This window comes from Pituophis catenifer, unplaced genomic scaffold (genome assembly GCF_029215685.1).
Source record: "Pituophis catenifer annectens isolate HBS135680 unplaced genomic scaffold, rPitCat1.0.hap2 SCAF_3, whole genome shotgun sequence".
Classification (NCBI taxonomy): Eukaryota; Metazoa; Chordata; class Lepidosauria; order Squamata; family Colubridae; genus Pituophis; species Pituophis catenifer.
This window is the reverse complement of record NW_027256883.1, coordinates 1,222,384-1,238,609: the sequence shown is the minus strand read 5'-3', so window position 1 is coordinate 1,238,609 and position 16,226 is coordinate 1,222,384. Positions and strand designations below refer to the sequence as shown.

At 51.1% G+C, this 16,226-nt stretch overlaps 1 protein-coding gene across 1 annotated transcript; it reads right to left on the bottom strand.

Annotated features, from left to right (window-relative positions):
- Nucleotides 1–4,482: 4,482 nt before the first annotated feature.
- On the bottom strand, nt 4,483–12,267 carry LOC139314530 (forkhead box protein H1-like). Its single transcript, XM_070940202.1, has 3 exons — nt 11,992–12,267; nt 7,388–7,492; nt 4,483–5,442 (listed from the first exon to the last, which is right to left on the bottom strand). Exons 1-3 carry the CDS (start codon nt 12,265–12,267, stop codon nt 4,483–4,485), a joined length of 1,341 nt encoding a protein of 446 aa, XP_070796303.1.
- Nucleotides 12,268–16,226: the final 3,959 nt, after the last annotated feature.

The window sequence follows — 16,226 nt, the reverse complement described above, 5'->3', positions numbered from 1 at the left end:
GTGGTGCTTTGCTATGGGCAAAATGCTGGGCCAGGAGATCCCAACTTGGTCGGTCTGGTCTTTCCAGCTGATCCTTCCCTCGAAGGATCTGGGATCTTTTGAGGGAAGCAGCTGGCTGATGTTCTGCGGAGAAATAATTGCACTTGGCTGCTTCGACTGCCACAAGGGAGGTTCAAATCTAGGCCAGCCATTGAATCCGTTTCTTGTTTTCTGCTCTCAAGGTTCCTGGAATCTCTTCGGTTGCTTGATTTCCAGGAGATCTTCAGTAAACACAGGAACTTCAGTGCATTGGCAGGAGGGGAAAGGATGCTCAGGTCTGATCCTGTGAAGATTCTGGTCCCCTCTCTGACAACAACGTGCTCAACAGAGTGGCCAGGAAAGCCCGCAAGCACGGTTAGGAAGCCTGTTCAAGCCATTAGATGGGCCATCTTAAGGAGCATCTCCTCCCTGCAGGTCAGTGGTCCAGTTGACTCCCTCATCACGAGGAAGGGATCTGTCCATCACAAATGGACTGGTCTCTTCTTAAAAACCTCCAGTGACGAAGCCCCCACAACTTCTGGTGGCAAGCTGTTCCACTGGTTAATTGTCCTCACTGTCAGGAAATTCCTCCTTAGTTCCAGGTTGTTTCTCTCCTTGATGAGTTTCCACCCATTGCTTCTTCTCTTTGCCTTCTGGTGCCCTTCAAGGATTACAGGTAGTCCTCGACTTACAACGGTTTGTTTAGTGACCATTCAAAGTTACGACGGCACTGAAAAAAGTGACTTATGACTGTTTTTCATACTTACGACCATTGTGACATCTCCTTGGTCATGTGCTCAAAATTCAGACGCTTGGCCAATGGCTCATATTTATGACGGTTGAAGTGTTCCAAGGTCACGTGATCCCTTTTTGCGACCTTCTGACAAGCAAAGTCAATGATGAAGCCAGATTCACTTAACAACATTACTAATTTAAGAACTGTAGTGATTCACTTAACAACCATAGCAAGGAAGGTCGTAAAATGGGGCCAAGCTCACTTAACATCTGTCTTGCTTAACAACGGAAAGTTTGACCTCAGTTGTGGCCATAAGTCAAGGACAAACTGTACCCAGAAACATCAGGATGATCTATGTGGGGTCTTCATCTCTGCAGCATTTTAAGGAGGGGGTGGCAGCCATCTGACATGGGCGATTTAATTAGTTTTCCTGCACGTTTCAGAGATCGGATCAGATTGTCCTTGGGATCCCTTCCAATGTTACAATTGCAGGAATCTATGACAGGTGGCAGAAGATCCGGAGAAGAAGACTGGAATGCAAAGATTGGTAGCCTTGGTAGTACAGTGGTCTAAGGCACCCTGTTATTAAGCTGGTTATTAAGACCAGCTGCCTGCAATTACTGCAGGTTCGAATCTCACCAAGGCTCAAGGTTGACTCAGCCTTCCATCCTTTCTAAGGTAGGTAAATTGAGGATCCGGATTGTGGGGGCAATAAGCTGACTTTGTATAAATATACAAAAGGATGAAGGCTATTGCTGAGCACATTGTAAGCCGCCCTGAGTCTCTGGAGAAGGGCGGCATATAAATCAAATTAAAAAAAACAAAAAGATTGAGGCACCCAGCTTTTATTTGCTGAAAATGTACAGTTTGGTACTGATTACGTTCCTCTATTTTTAGAGGTGATGATGATTTCTTGGTCATAATCAGCCATTTCCATGTTTCTCAACCTTGACAAATTTAAGATGCTCAAACTTCAGCTCTCAGAATTCATGCTCTGGCTGGGGAATTCTGGGAGTTGAAGTCTGCTCATCTTCAAGTTGCCCAGGTTGAGAAACACTAAGCTAGTAAATTATTCAAGGAAAAGAAAGGAGATCTGGGAGAGAAAGAGTTGAACCCCTATTTGCAACTTCTCCATAACCCTCCCATGGAATCCTTTCCTGTTCAGGGTAAGTGCTGATAAAGGACTAGCAGTTTTCCCATCATGGAAGATCAGGAGATGCTGTGGCCAAGACAACGTGGACTTCCCAGGAGCTTTATCAAAAGCATCGTGCCTCCCAGTTGGCAAGGAAAGGAAGGGAACCAAAGTAGACAATTCATTTAGTAAAATTATTTATTAGATTTATATGCCGCCCATCTCACTGATCAGGGGACAGTGATGGTCAGGGTGGAATTGAGGGGCTTCCAGTTCAGCCATGGACAGGATGACCAAAAGGGCAGAGATGGAGGGTGGAAGGAGTGGAAAGGAAGGGGGCAGATTGCACAGGGCGGGAAAACGTGGCGTGACAACTGTCACACATGCACCTAAATTATGAGCACGAAGCCGCAAAGAGGGTGCAACGGCCAGATTTTTTCAGCACCATCATAACTTTGAAGGGTTGCTAAACAAATGGTCATAATATGAGGACTACCTATAAATTTTTCCTTGGCCCTAATCATAGAAAATGTTAGAAAAGAGATGGACGCCATCACAGTTTGACTTCAGAAGTTGTTGGAAGTCCATCACAGGACGTTTTTAAGAAAAAATTGGACAACTGCATATATGTCCGGAATGGTATAAGGGCCGGACTGTCCAACCTTGGATTTATTTAGATTTATGGACTCTAATTCCCAGAATTCCCCAGGCAGCATGGCACAGACTTTATACCACTGCAGACCAATGGATCCCCAGTCTCTTCCAGTGATGGAGCAGCCACGACTTGTTGGAACTGCAGTTGCAAAGCTGTGTGGTCAGGTGATGCTTCACTTAAGGACGGCTTCTCATAGCAATGGAAAGTCTGGGCCAGATTAGGGTTATAACCTGAGGACTACTGGTAAGATTAGTCGGGTTCTCCGGAGGAGGGAAGGAGTGTAAGATCTGGCATTTCCCACCATAGTTTCTCTGAGATGATGAAGCACCTAAAACGAGGAGCAAAGTAATTCAACTCTGGTGTTTTTATTGATTTACTTGATTGATGCAGTCATCCATTTTAGGTTGACATGACTCTTAAGTGGCTTACAATAAAAGTAAAGCATCACAAAACACAGGGTAAAAAACCCAATAAAAATAGAAAGACATAGCAGCCGGATATAATCTAATCCAGGGATGTAAAATCTTGGCCACTTCAAGACCTGTGGACCTCAATTCCCAGAATTCCTCAGCCAGCCCTGCTAGCTGGGGAATTCTGGGAGTTGAAGTCCACAAGTCTTCAAGTGGCCAATCTTGGCCACTCCAGATTTAATCTATCATCCACATGACCAGACCAGGTCCAACCCACGTCAAGGACCCCAGATTCGGGTACAAAGTTTTCCAGGCCTTATGAAAGGCCAACAGAGAGACGGCTAATCTCAGCAGGACTCCTTTGCGGTCCTGCCAGCTGACCCTCCCTAGTTGATGGTACCCAAAGAGGGTCCTTTCTGCCTAAGTGGATAAGAAAGGTAGAATCAATTGGGAAAAGACGGTCCCTCAAGTAGCCTAGATTTAAGCCATGAAGGCCTTTAAAGGTGATAACCAGCACCTTGAATTAAACCTAGACACCAACGCACTCACAAAGCAGAGGTGTGAAGTATCTGGCACCAGTAACTCCTGCATTTTGCAACAGTTTGAAGCTTCCAATTAACGCTTTTCTTCTCTGGATGTTGAAGCTCTGCAGGAAGGATGTGGAGGACCAAAAGGCCTCTACTTCTGAACCTTCAAGCTCAAGCAAGCAGTCCAAAGAGAAGGGCCCAGCCCTCCTCCTTCTGGGGCCCTCTGGCTTTGTGTGGGTTGCTCAGAACCTGGTCCAGCAGGTTCTCCTCCTCTCGTTGGTTATGGGAGTTTCCATCTCCATCTCCCAAAAAGGCAACCGGGGTTTCTTGAAGACGTTTCTCTTCTCATCCAAGAAGCTTCTTTGGTTCTCTGGGTACCATCAACTAGGGAAGGTCAGCTGGCAGGATCCTTGCCAACATCCTTTCCCCTGAGATCAGATTATCCCCCTTGCTGTTGGCCTTTTGTAAAGCCTGGAAAACTTGACTTGGTGCCCGGGCCTGGCCATGGGTGAAGACCAGTCTCCTGGTAGTGTGGATGATAGGTTAAATCAGGGGTGCCCAACCTTGGCAACTTTTAAGTTCTGGTGGACTTCAACTCCCAGAATTCAGTCCTCAGAACTGAAGAAGTTTCTTGGATGAGAAATGAAATGTTTTCAAGGAAAAGACCAAGAAACTCCAGTTGCCCTTTCAGAAAAAGCACTTTTGGGACAACCATGACCTGGATGGTGGAGAGTAGATGATAAGATGGTTCCTAATGTGGGATGGCTGGTCCAAAGGAGAGTGGGCTGCTGGTCTCCTGAAGAGGTAGAGCAGGAACATCTGGATGGCTTTCTCCTATGTAACTATTGGGTTGTCCTGGTTGAGTTGTTAATTATGTGACTGTTGGGTTGCCCTATGGAGTTCCTGGGACAAGAAAGGCTGAGAAGATGGGGCTGGTCATCGCTGGCCAAAAAGCCTGCCTGCCATATCTGACCAGCCACCCACCCCCTTGCCAACGCTTGTCCTCAGGAGGGGTCGTAGTGGGTCAAGACTGAGCTCCGGGGGGAAGGGCTTGCCTGGGGAAAGGCCGGGTGGACGATGTCCATGGGATGGCTCATCCAGACATCAAAGACGGTCTTGTTGGGAGGCATGGCTTCCTCCAGACCCAGGTCCACCCCGGAGGAGGAGACCGGGCTCAGGGAGGACCGGGGCATCAGCTCCCAGTAGGCTGGGTGTGGGAAAGGCATGGGGCTATAAGGGGGGAAGGCTGGGTTGGGGGAGAAGGGGGAGAAGGACAGCGTGTGGTTTTGGGGTGCCACCACCACATTGGGAGCCACACATGGGGTGTAGGAAGTGGGGAGCTGCTCCCAGAATGGGGCGGCGGGGGGCGGAGTGCCCTCCCTGGAGTCGGAGTCGCTGGTCTCAGGAGCCGGCTGGATGATTCTGGGGCGTTTGGCCAAAATTGAGGTGCCAGCCCCCTTTTTGGGCTCCTCATTGGGGGACAAGGAGCTGAGGGAAGCAGGGCTGCTGGAGGACGAGAGGGATCGGAGCATGGGCAGAGGGCACGGGGCCCGCCAGGGGAGGACTGGGGCGCCTGAGGAGACCCGGAAGATGGGGACTGTGCCCCAGACTTCAGAGGCAGCTGTGGGGGTCTGCGATGGCCCACTCTTGGCCCTCGCTTTCCCCGAGAGACCCACACCCTGGAAGTCATGGAGCAAGGCATCGATGCTGAAGGGGCTGCTCTGACGGCCCCCTTCACTGCTTGGAAACCCACTCCCCTCCGGGGCAGGCCCATTGAGGGGAGGCGGGGGGGCTTTGAAAGCCCAGCCGTGGTAGACAAAGGGAGCCAGGTCGACCGTGAAGGTCCTCTCCTCTTGACGGGAGACGGCCGTGTTCTGCAGCTTCAGAGCTTCTGGCGGAATGAGGTCCACGTCAACGGTCCAGAAGTTTCCCTTGGCCTTGGGCTTGGCGGGGTCTTTCAATACCTGCAAGAGATGAAGAGGGTGCAGGGGGGAGGGGATCTTCTGAAGGCCTGTCCCAGAAGGAGACATCCCAGACTTCCTTCCAAGTCCACGGTTGCGTGGCGGTTGATGGGTGGCCGAGATCTCCTGGCCACCATGCCCAACCTTACCTGTTGGGGAAGAAAACGTAAGGAGCCACTGGTGCCCGTGGGAATTAGAAAACCTAGACTTGGTAGATGTGGGAGGAGGCCACGGGAGGCCACCTGCCATTTCCCAGGCCCTCACCGCTGAACCGGGGTCTGATGTGCAGCTGGCTTGTTTATTTACACACAGACATGATACGGAGCATTTAGTGAAGCTCAGTCAAAGGAGTCTGGAGGATGACACTTTGCGATGGCTTAAAACAGGCGCCTCCAACCTTGGCAACTTTTAAGACCTGTGGACTTCAACCCCCAGAATTCCCCTGCTGGCTGGGGAATTCTGGGAGTTGGAGTCCACAAGTCTCAAAGTTGCCGAAGCTGGACAGCCCTGTCCTAAAAGCTATATCCTTGATATAGAGCCTTGATAGTACAGTGGTCTAAAGCACCCTGTTATTAACACAGCTGCCTGCAATTTACTGCAAGTTCAAATCTCACCAGGCTCTAGGTTGACTCAGCCTTCCATCCTTTCTAAGGTAGGTGAAATGAGGACTCAGTTTGTGGGGGCAATAAGCTGACTTTGTATAAAATATACAAAAGTATGAAGGCTATTGCTTAGCGCATTGTAAGCCGCCCTGAGTCTCCGGAGAAGGGCGGCATATAAATCAAATTAAATATATATATATATTAAATATATTAAATATATTAAATATATATATATATATATATATATATATATATATATATATATATATATATATATATATATATATATATATATCTATCTGAAAGGGATTCTCCTGCCCATCAAGTGGAAAATGCCCCAACTGGGCATCAAGTTAAACGTTTTAAGGGCTTTCCTGAAACAAGGAGTGAAGGGGCAACACAACTCTCTGGGAGCAGCATCTTCCATTGGGGATGCTTTCTGTGCTTGGTTGTTTTTGTACAGATGTTTCAGGACCCAACTAAGTAACGTCATCAGTGGTAGAAGGGAGGAGGAGGAGGAAGAGGAGGAGGAGGAAGAATGTGGGGTCCTTGGTTCTCTCTGAGCTTGGTCGTTTTCCTGCAGACGTTTCATGGCCCAACTAGGAAACGTCATCAGTGCTAGGAGGAGGAGGAGTAATAGTAGTAGTAGTAATAATAATGTGGGGTCCTTGGTTCTCTCTGAGCTTGGCCGTTTTCCTGCAGACGTTTCATGTCCCAACTAGGATGTTTAGTATATTTTAATTGGTTTTTTTATTATTAACGTTTGTATTACATGTATTTTTATCGTTTGCTGTTCACCGCCCTGAGTCCCTTAGGAATAGGGCGGTATATAAATTTAATAAATAAATAAATAAATAAATAAATAAATAAATAACATCATCCCTGCTAGAAGATGTAAACCCACTCCCTTCTAGCTCTGATGATGTTCCCTAGTTGGGTTATGAGACGCCTGCAAGAAAACAACCAAGTCATAGAATACCAAGGACCCCTCATTTCAACCCTGAGCGATGTTCTAGAGATGTTCTACTGAGATGTTGGGTTGGGTGGAGTCGATTCCTGTTCTTCCTCTTGACAACCCAGCTCGATCCCATCCTGTCCCTGCTCTCCATGCTCAGCTCCGTGGTTGATCCAGGCCCAAGGATCTCTTGGAGGGTCCGTAGCCCACCAGGAAGGGTCTCAAAGCCTGTGCAGGCCATCAAAAGTGGCCTCTTGCAAGAAAGCTGCTTGGTGGGCATCCAGAAGGCAAGAGCAGAGACAGGCCCTGCCTAGAAGGAGGGGTGGGTTTGGCCCAACACAGTAAATTTGGGGAAGGGGGCAAGACGGCAGCCCCGCCCGGGTCCTCTCACCTTCTGGAAGCAGTCGTTGGCCGAGAGGTTGTGCCTGATGGAATCCTTCCAGCCCTGGTAGCCTTCTTTGAAGAAGGGGAAGAGGTTGCTGATCTCCTTGATGATCTGAAAGGCAGTGGGAGGGAGGAAAGGTGGGCTGCAGACTGGTCGGGGGGAGGGGGCATCGGCCCTCTGGGAGGAAGGAGAACGGGGTGGGTCCCCTCTCATTGGGGTTGGGAGTTGAGCCAACTTTCCCCTGGTGGAGAAGCTACGTTTCATACCAGCTAACAGGACTTTTGCCCAAAAAGAGCATTTTGTGTTATTTATTTATTTTCAAACAAGAATATTTGTTTATTTATTTAATATCTCGCCTTTGTTATTTTAATGCCGCCCTGAGTCTTCGGAGAGGGGCGGCATATAAATTGAATTAAATTGAAATTGAAATTGAATAATACATCGCTTAAGGCAGGGAATGTATTTAATCATCCTTCTTCCTCCTACATTCTCCACAACAACCCTGTGAGGTAGAGTGGGCTGAAGTAGAGAGAGAGAGAGACAGACAGACAGAAGGACTAGCCCCAAAACACCCAGCCAGCTTTCATGTCTAAGGTTGGACTAGAATTCCCAGTCTCCTGGTGATTGGCCCATAGTCACCCAGATAGTTTTCATGCCTAAGGCGGGACTAGAACTCCCAGTCTCCTGCTGATTGGCCCAAAGTCCCCCAGAGGGCTTTCATCGCTAAGGCAAGACTAGAACTCCCAGTCTCCTGGTGATTGGCCCAAAGTCGCCCAGCCAGCTTTCATGTCTAAGGTTGGACTAGAACTCCCAGTCTCCTGGTGATTGGCCCAAAGTCACCCAGACGGCTTTCATGCCTAAGGTGGATCTAGAATTCCCAGTTTCTTGGTGATTGGCCCAAAGTCACCCAGATAGTTTTCATGCCCAAAGCGGGACTTGAACTCACTGTCCCTTGTTTTCTAACTCGAACCCTCCTGAACTTTAATAATGGCCTGTAAGACATTTGCTGTTCCGTCTTTTATGCTTCTGGCGGGACTAGAACTCCCAGTCTCCTGGTTTCTAGCCTGATGCCTCAACCTCTAAAGCAAGCTGGCTTTTCAATTCTCTCACCTGCAAACATTGGACTCTTTTGAGCCTGGAAGGCTAAAATTGGTTGGGAAGGACAGTTTCTCCATGTCTTCCTGAAGCTATGGTTAAGTTATGGCTTAGCTGTGGTTTGTTGAAGAAGTGACAATCTCTTATTTCCAGAACAGAGCAAGCAATAAACCAGGGTTTCGTTCAGATTTCCATCTAAAGCTGGGGTCCCCAACCCCCGGTCTGTGGCTTGGCCCATTGGGGGACCCTCTGCTCCCCCCCGCCCATGCCACTACCATTGGATAATAAGTCTTCCTGGAGGCAGAAAGGTTCAAGGACAGGCGAGCATGAGGATGGATGGATTGGTTTGTTTGTTTTCTTGTTTGTGTAATTGGGGATTTGTTTATCTATCTAATCTGTCTGTCTGTCTATCTATCTATCTATCTATCTATCTATCTATCTATCTATCCTGTCCATCCATCCATCCATCCATCCATCCATCCATCCATCCATCCATCCATCCATCCATCTATCTATCTATCTATCTATCTATCTATCTATCTATCTATCTATCTATCTATCTATCTATCTATTTTATATGGTGCCCAGAATTGTTCGTTTGCGAGATGGGCCCCCCATAAATTTAATTTAAAAAAATTAAAAAAAGAAAGAAAGGTGGTCAGATGTCCTTGAAGTTGGGATTATTTTTTATTGGGGTGAGGGGAGGGAGAGGATCAGGGAATGGGGTGCGGGCTGCAAAAATCCCCTCTCCCTCCCCCGCATTTGGGATCCTGGCTGGATCATCAAAGGAGCCTTCGCTTAGCACCTTCTAGAGACCCTCCTTGGCTCTTCTGCATTTCAGGAGGGGGGGAAGCTGAGATTGAATTGGTTTGCAGGCCAAATCTGCTCCCCCCATGCCCCATCTAAGCCAGCTCAGTTGACCCTTAGGCCATCTCTCTCTCCCTCCCCCCTCTCTATATCTATCTGTCTGTCTGTCTGTCTGTCTGTCTGTCTGTCTGTCCTTCTCACCGCAGGGTAACTGGGTGGCTTACAATATTAAAATCTTAGAATTTTTTTCTGGCAAAGAAGCCGAAGGATGCTGGGAAGTGGTGAAAGGGATCCCAGCCGTCTCCCCATCCCCCCCCAAGATTGCTCTAAGCCCTCAACTGGCCTGACCCACCTGGGAAGGATCTACACCCCCCCCATCCCACCCCAAGATCAGAGGCAGCTCAGGTGTGAATGGTTGGGAGGGAGAAGCTGGCAGCTCCTATCAGACTGGCCTGCAGCCCCCTCCCTTTCTGCTCCTTTCAGCAAGGCTCACAGCGGGAGGGCAGGTGACACCTTGGGAGCTTCAGGGCTTCTCCAATATGCAAACGTAGCATTTGTTCCTCATTGCCAAGCAAGCTGCCTCTGCTTCCCCCACCATCCCCCCAGGCATTGGGGTCTTTCAGCATATGCAAAATCCCTTTAAATACACTTAGCCCCTGCCTCCCCCCCACAACAACTGTCTGCATTCTTCCTTTTCTTCTCTGCTTCTGAGAAAGTGCATGAGGACCTGGGAAGTCTTCGCAATACCCAAGTCAAGGTAAGTTCCAGACTTTGGAAAGACCTGAATCATTTCCAACCCCTTGACAGATGGAAATAGTTTTGCCAGGGTTTTCTTTTCTTTTCTTTTTTTTTTTCATTTAACCCAAAGGTACTTTTCAAAAGAGTGCAAAGAAGAGCAACTAAGACAATTAAAAACATAGGAAGACCGGTTGCAGAAACTGGGCATGGCCAGTCTAGAGAAAAGAAGGAGTAAGGGGGAACATAATAACAGTGCTCCAGTATTTGAGGGGCTGCCACGGAAGAAGAAGGGGTCAACTTATTCTCCAAAGCCCCTGAGGACAGGACAAGAAGCAACGGATGGAAACTCATCAAGGAGAGAAGCAACCGGGAATTAAGGAGAGACTTCCTAACAGGGAGAACAATTAACCAGTGGAACAACTTGCCACCAGAAGCTCTGGGTGTTTCATCACTGGAGGTCTTTAAGAAGAGACTGGGCAGCCATTTGTCTGAAATGTTATAGGGTCTCCTGCCTGAGCAGGGGGTTGGACTAGAAGACCTCCAAGGTCCCTTCCACCACTTATTCTGATCTTTTAAAAGGCAACAGGACTTCTCATCCAAGAAAGCTGAAACTTTTCCAAGGAAAAAAGTTAGACAGTCCAGTTGCCTCTGGGACAACCCTGACCTTGAGGATGGAGGATGGAGAACAAGAGACATTCAGCCTCTTGTTAACATTTGAAGGCTGGCAAAGGTGTTCCCAGAGGCCTCGTGATTAACCTCCCAGGACTAAGAAGTGCTTAACAAAGAGATCAGCTGGGATCAGCCGGGAGTTGCCACCTATAATAAATCTTTCCGCCGGTTAGATCCCTACAGACCCAGGGAGCTGTGTGTTACCTGCCTACGTATTAAAATCAGACCGGCAGGAATGCCTCTTTAAAATGTCCCGTTCTCCCATTCTTTCTGTGTGCCACAATAGACCACTAGCCCAGAGCAACTGAGATCAGGAGGCAAAAATAGGAGCCCCATTTCAAAATTTCCTGGGCTTGCAGTGGCCCCAAGAGTCTGTGTAGCTCCTGGCCATCTTTTCTCAGGCACCCTGAGCCCTGATCACCCCTTGGTCTTCTTTCCTTCCAACCTGAACCTACCATCTTTGATGTCCTGCCTTACTTGGTCTGTTGTGTGGGTGTTTGGGAGTGTTGTGTGTGTGTGTGAGAGAGAGAGAGACACACACATTGAGGCTCTTCCTAGCTCAATTTGTGCCTTTATTTGCAAATTTTAGGATCACGCATATCTCTGTTGGATGGCTGGCCTCCCCCCCCCCCATTGCAAAGAGAAGACCAGCAAACTGGTTCTCTGGGGAGGGGGCTTTGGGGTGGAATGCAATGCCACTGGGCAGAGAAGCTCTGGGGAGGGAGGGGGGGTATCCCAGAGGGTCTCTCTGCCTCCAAGACAAGGGGTGTATTGGGGAAGGGGGGGCTGGAATAAAATTCTTGGGACAGAGCCCCCCCCCCCCGCAGATTCAGAAATCACTCCCCCACCCCCCCCAGACAACCTTGGCTTTTGGTGCCTTCCTGCTGAAGAGGAGAAGCTGGTGGGAGAGGCTTGGATAATGCTTAGATAAGAACTGGGGATTAGATCTAGATAATGGATTAAGTGAGGATTAGCTGCAGATAATCTCCCTCTGCCCATCCAGATAAGAAGGGGGAGTCTCCTCCCTTCCTGGGTTATTTGGGGTGGGGAGGCAGGGCAGGCACATTATCTGCTTCTCCCCTCCCCAGAGAAGCTGCCCAGCCCTGCTTGACCTGGGCGTCCCTCAAATGGGCATCCCTGCTCCTCCCCAGCTTCTCTTTGCCAGCTCCCCTCTCCCCACTTTGACAAGGGGGCACCCAGAACCCCACCAGAGGGGCAGGATGGACTCTCCAGGCATTGAGTCCCACACCCCTCTCCAAAGCCCCAGCCCCACAACCGGCCTTCTGGTCCTTTTGCCTTACCTGGGACAAGGTGAGCTTCCGTTCTGGGGATGCCTGGATGACCAAGGCAATCATAGCCAAATAGGTGTAGGGGGGCTTGGGGTGCCGGTGGTATTTTTTCTTCTTCTTCCTCCCTCTCCTGCCTGAGGGGCCCTCGCCTGGCCCCTCGTCCCCTCCCTCTGCCGCCTCCAGCCCCTCCTCATCTAGGGGAGGAATCGGGGCCACAGCCGGGAGGTGGCTCCTGAGATCCAGACTGCCCTCCCCGGGCCCAGAGTGAAAGGAGGTCCAAGTGGCCATGGCCGGGGAGGGGGCCCAGCAGCCGGGCTCTGAGGCTCTGAATCTCTGCTGCTGCTACTGGTGTTGCTGGGATCCTGGGGAGGGGGGGAGGGGGGGAAGGGAAGGGTGGAGGGCTGGGCATCCAGGCCTTCCTCATGTGGATGATGGACTCCCCACCAGACCCCCTGGGGTGGCAGGGAGGAGGGGCCGGGGCTGGAGGGGCGGGCTGGGGGGAGTGGGGAAAGGGCCACTTAGGGGTGGGCTCAGCTCCTCCTCCTCCAATGGCCTCGTTGCCATTTCCCTCTCTCTGGAAGGGCTCAGCATGGGCCCCCAGGACAAGGGGCTGCCTGGCTGGGATGGGGGTCCTTGGACTGAATTTGGACCCCTCACTCTTCTGGGCAAGGAGGCTGAAGAAGCTGCGTCTCAGGAGGCCGGTCACTTGCGGCTGCAGCTTTGCCACTCCCGGCCATGAGGATGATGATGATGATGATGATAGGATGAAGATAATGATACGTTGATGATACGATGAAGATTGATAATGAAGATGAAGAGATGATGATGATGAAGATAACACACTTACGACCGTTGCAGAATCCCCCACGGTGGCAGGGGATCAATATTCGGACGCTTGCCACCTGGTTCATATTTACGACGGCTGCAGTTGTCCTGGGGTCACATGTTCCTCTTTTGCGATCTTTGTTCTGACCAACAAAGTCAATGCGGAAGCCAGGTTCATTTAACGACCGTGGCAAGAAAGTTTGTAACATGGGACAAAACCCACAACTGCCGTCTTTGTGTAGAAGCAGAGGCTTTGGGCTCCATTGTAGTCGTAAGTTGAGGACTTCCTGTAGCCCTTGTTTACGGCTTCGCACAAGGTTTTGTAAAGGAGATGTAAATCAGTGTTTCTCAACCTTGGAAGCTTGAAGATGGGTGGACTTCAACTCCCAGAAACCCCCAGCCAGCGCTGCTGGCTAGGGGATTCTGGGAGTTGAAGTCCACCCATCTTCAAGCTACCAAGGTTGAGAAACGCTGATGTAGGTGATCTTTGACTTATGACCAGCGCTGAGTCCAAAATTGATGTTGCTGACTGAGTTAAGAGAGTTATGCCCCGTTTTACAACCTTTCTTGCCACAGTTGTTAAGCGAGTCACACGGTTCTTGAGTGATTCTGGCTTCCCCATGGACACTGCTTGTCAGACGGTCACAAAAGGGGATCACGTGACCCAGAGGTGGATTTCAGCAGGTTCTGACCGGTTCTGCAGAACCCGTAGCGGAAATTTTGAGTAGTTCGGAGAACCGGCAAATACCCCCTCTGGCTGGCCCCAGGAGTGGGGAGGGAATCGGGATTTTGCAGTATCCTTCCCCGAGGAGTTGGGAGGGAATGGGGATTTTGCAGTATCTTTCCCCTGGAGTGGGGAGGGAATGGGGATTTTGCAGTATCCTTCCCCTGGAGTGGGGAGGGAATGGGGATTTTGCAGTATCCTTCCCCCAGGAGTGGGGAGGGAATGGGGATTTTGGAGTATCCTTCCCCGAAGAGTTGGGAGGGAATGGGGATTTTGCAGTATCTTTCCCCTGGAGTGGGGAGGGAATGGGGATTTTGCAGTATCCTTCCCCTGGAGTGGGGAGGGAATGGGGATTTTGCAGTATCCTTCCCCCAGGAGTGGGGAGGGAATGGGGATTTTGGAGTATCCTTCCCCGCCACGCCCACCAAGCCACGCCATGCCCACAGATTTTTTGAAACCCACCACTGACGTGACCCCAGAACACTGCAATTGTCATAAATACGAATCAGTTGCCAGCTGTCTGAATGTTGATCATGTGACCACGGGGATGCTACAACGGTCATAAGTGTGAAAACTGGTCATAAATCATTTCTTTCAGTGCCATTGTAACTTTGAACAGTCACTAAGCGAACCGTTGTAAGTAGAGGACTACCTGTAAAAGGGTTTTGGTGAAAATTGGAAGTTACTACTGGTTTTCTGCAAAAGTGCGCCATGGGGAACAAGGGGTTCTGCGGTGTTCGTTTTATGACTGAGGTGCTCTCTTAATGACCGGTGCAAAAAAGGGTCATAAAATCAACCCACATCACGGCAGACGATTGCAACAGGCAGAGTCCCCGATGGTTGTAAGTCAGCGGCCTCCAGCCTTTCCGGCTTTCTGGACTGGCTGGGGGGTGGGGGGTGAGGGGATGGTTCTGCACGCACAAACAGCCACCGCTCACACAAATGGAGTTGTGCACTTGTGCTCCCCCGCCCGCTGTGTGTGCCAGTGGAGCCGTGCCCGTGCTTGCCCGCCGCTTCTGCGGTCCGGTTCTGAACGGGCCTCAGCCCAGAGGTTGGGAAGCCTTGTGATACGTCGAGGACTCTGCTCCCCTTCCTACAACCAGAGATGACCCTGTGCGATTTCTGGAAGGATCAGGAAACATCAATAAAGGAGAATATTAGTAGCTCAGGGATGAAATGAGGGGTCCCTGGGAGCTCTCTGAGCTTGGCGGCTTTCTTGCAGGCGTTTCACGACCCAACTAGGGAACATCATCAGTACTTGAGGAGTGTGCAGTTTGCAAGGAGGGAGGGAGGAGGAGGAAGAGGACGATAACTATGGGGTTATTGGTGCTTGGCTGTTTTCTTGCAGACATTTCATGACCCAGCTAAGTAACATCATCAGTGGGAGAAGGGAGTGGGGTTTCAGGAAAGGAGGAAGAGGAGGAGGAGAACTGTGGGGTCCTTGTTGCTGATCCAGGCTAGGTGACATCATCAGTGCTGGAAGGGTTTCAGGAGAGGAGGAGGAGGACTGTGAGGCCCTTGGCGCTCTCTGAGCGTGCTTGTTTTCTTGGAGACGTTTCATAACCCAGGTAGGTAACGTCATCCGTGCTACTAAGGAGTGGGATTTGCTGAGAGCAATTCATCTTTGGAATTAGTTACCACAGGCTGGATCATAACCAAGATTTATTCTTCAGACTACCCTGAAGCCCATTATTTTTTCCTTGAGAAGATCCAGTTTGCAGAGCTCAGCCAGGGCCTTCCTGCCCGCCCAGGCGTTCCCCTCCCCCCCTCCACCCCCTTCCTCTCAGAAGCAGACCTGTGCGGAGGGGAGCTTCTGCTTCCAGCCCAGGGCCCCAGGTGCCAGCTGCTGCCCCTTGTCCCACGGATCTCCGCAGCCACTGGCTGTCTCCAGTGCAGGCCAGCACCAGCCCCTCTGGGGGTCTGTCTCCCCCGTTTGTCAACGCCCCGTGGCGTACTGTGACAGCAACCCAACTTGGCCATCAGAGTTGGGAGGGGGCCCGGGGACAATGCTCGATGCCATCCTGCTGGCCCCTCTGCCCCTTGCAAAGGACCAGCCCGTCCTGCCCTGTCGGGGGCAGCTTCTTGCTGGTGTCGAGGCAAAGACTCTCCGGTGGCTCCCTTCGCCCCGGCACTAGCTCCGTCTTCGCAGCCTGTCCAGAAAACTGGGTTGCTTTCCCACCGTCTCCCCTTCCTTCCTGCGCCGGACACGCTCCTCCTGCTTCTTCTCCGGCGAGGCTTGTGCTTTTGCGGGGCCACTGCCCGGGGCCCCCCGCTTGGGCTCCCCGTGACTCGTGGGCGCCTGGCGCTTCCTCTCCGGGTCCTGCTGCAGAGCGGCCTGGAGCGCCTTCTCCCTCTCGGCGATCTTGGCTTCTCGCAGGGACCGTCGCTCAAAGGCCTCCACGATGCGGGGCACCCGGTTCTCTGCCTGCAGCCGGGCGGCCACTTGCTCCGCGGACAGGTCCGGCCCTTCCTTGCCGGACAGCAGCTGGACGCGGGGCTGCTGCCGTTCGCAGAAGGGGCAGGAGCAGGTGGCTGGGGAGGTGCTGGTGTCGTCACAGGGCAGGAGGCGTACGGCCGGCTGCAGGGGGGAGAGGAAAGGAGGAGAGGTTGCAGGATGCTGCCCCGGGGGTTTGTAAATCCTGGGGGAGAAGTGGGGGGCCCTTTGGGGAGGGGCTGTGCAATGCCCTCGCTCCTCTTA

Bases quoted from the DNA above. Each gene is read 5' to 3' on its own strand.
- LOC139314530 (XM_070940202.1), bottom strand. From the start codon at position 12,267: ATGGCCACTTGGACCTCCTTTCACTCTGGGCCCGGGGAGGGCAGTCTG. The intron at 7,493-11,991 runs GTAAGGCAAAAG...ACTGCCTTTCAG, and splicing joins GGAAGCTCACCTTGTCCCAG to ATCATCAAGGAGATCAGCAA. The intron at 5,443-7,387 runs GTGAGAGGACCC...CATCTCTTGCAG, and splicing joins CCAACGACTGCTTCCAGAAG to GTATTGAAAGACCCCGCCAA.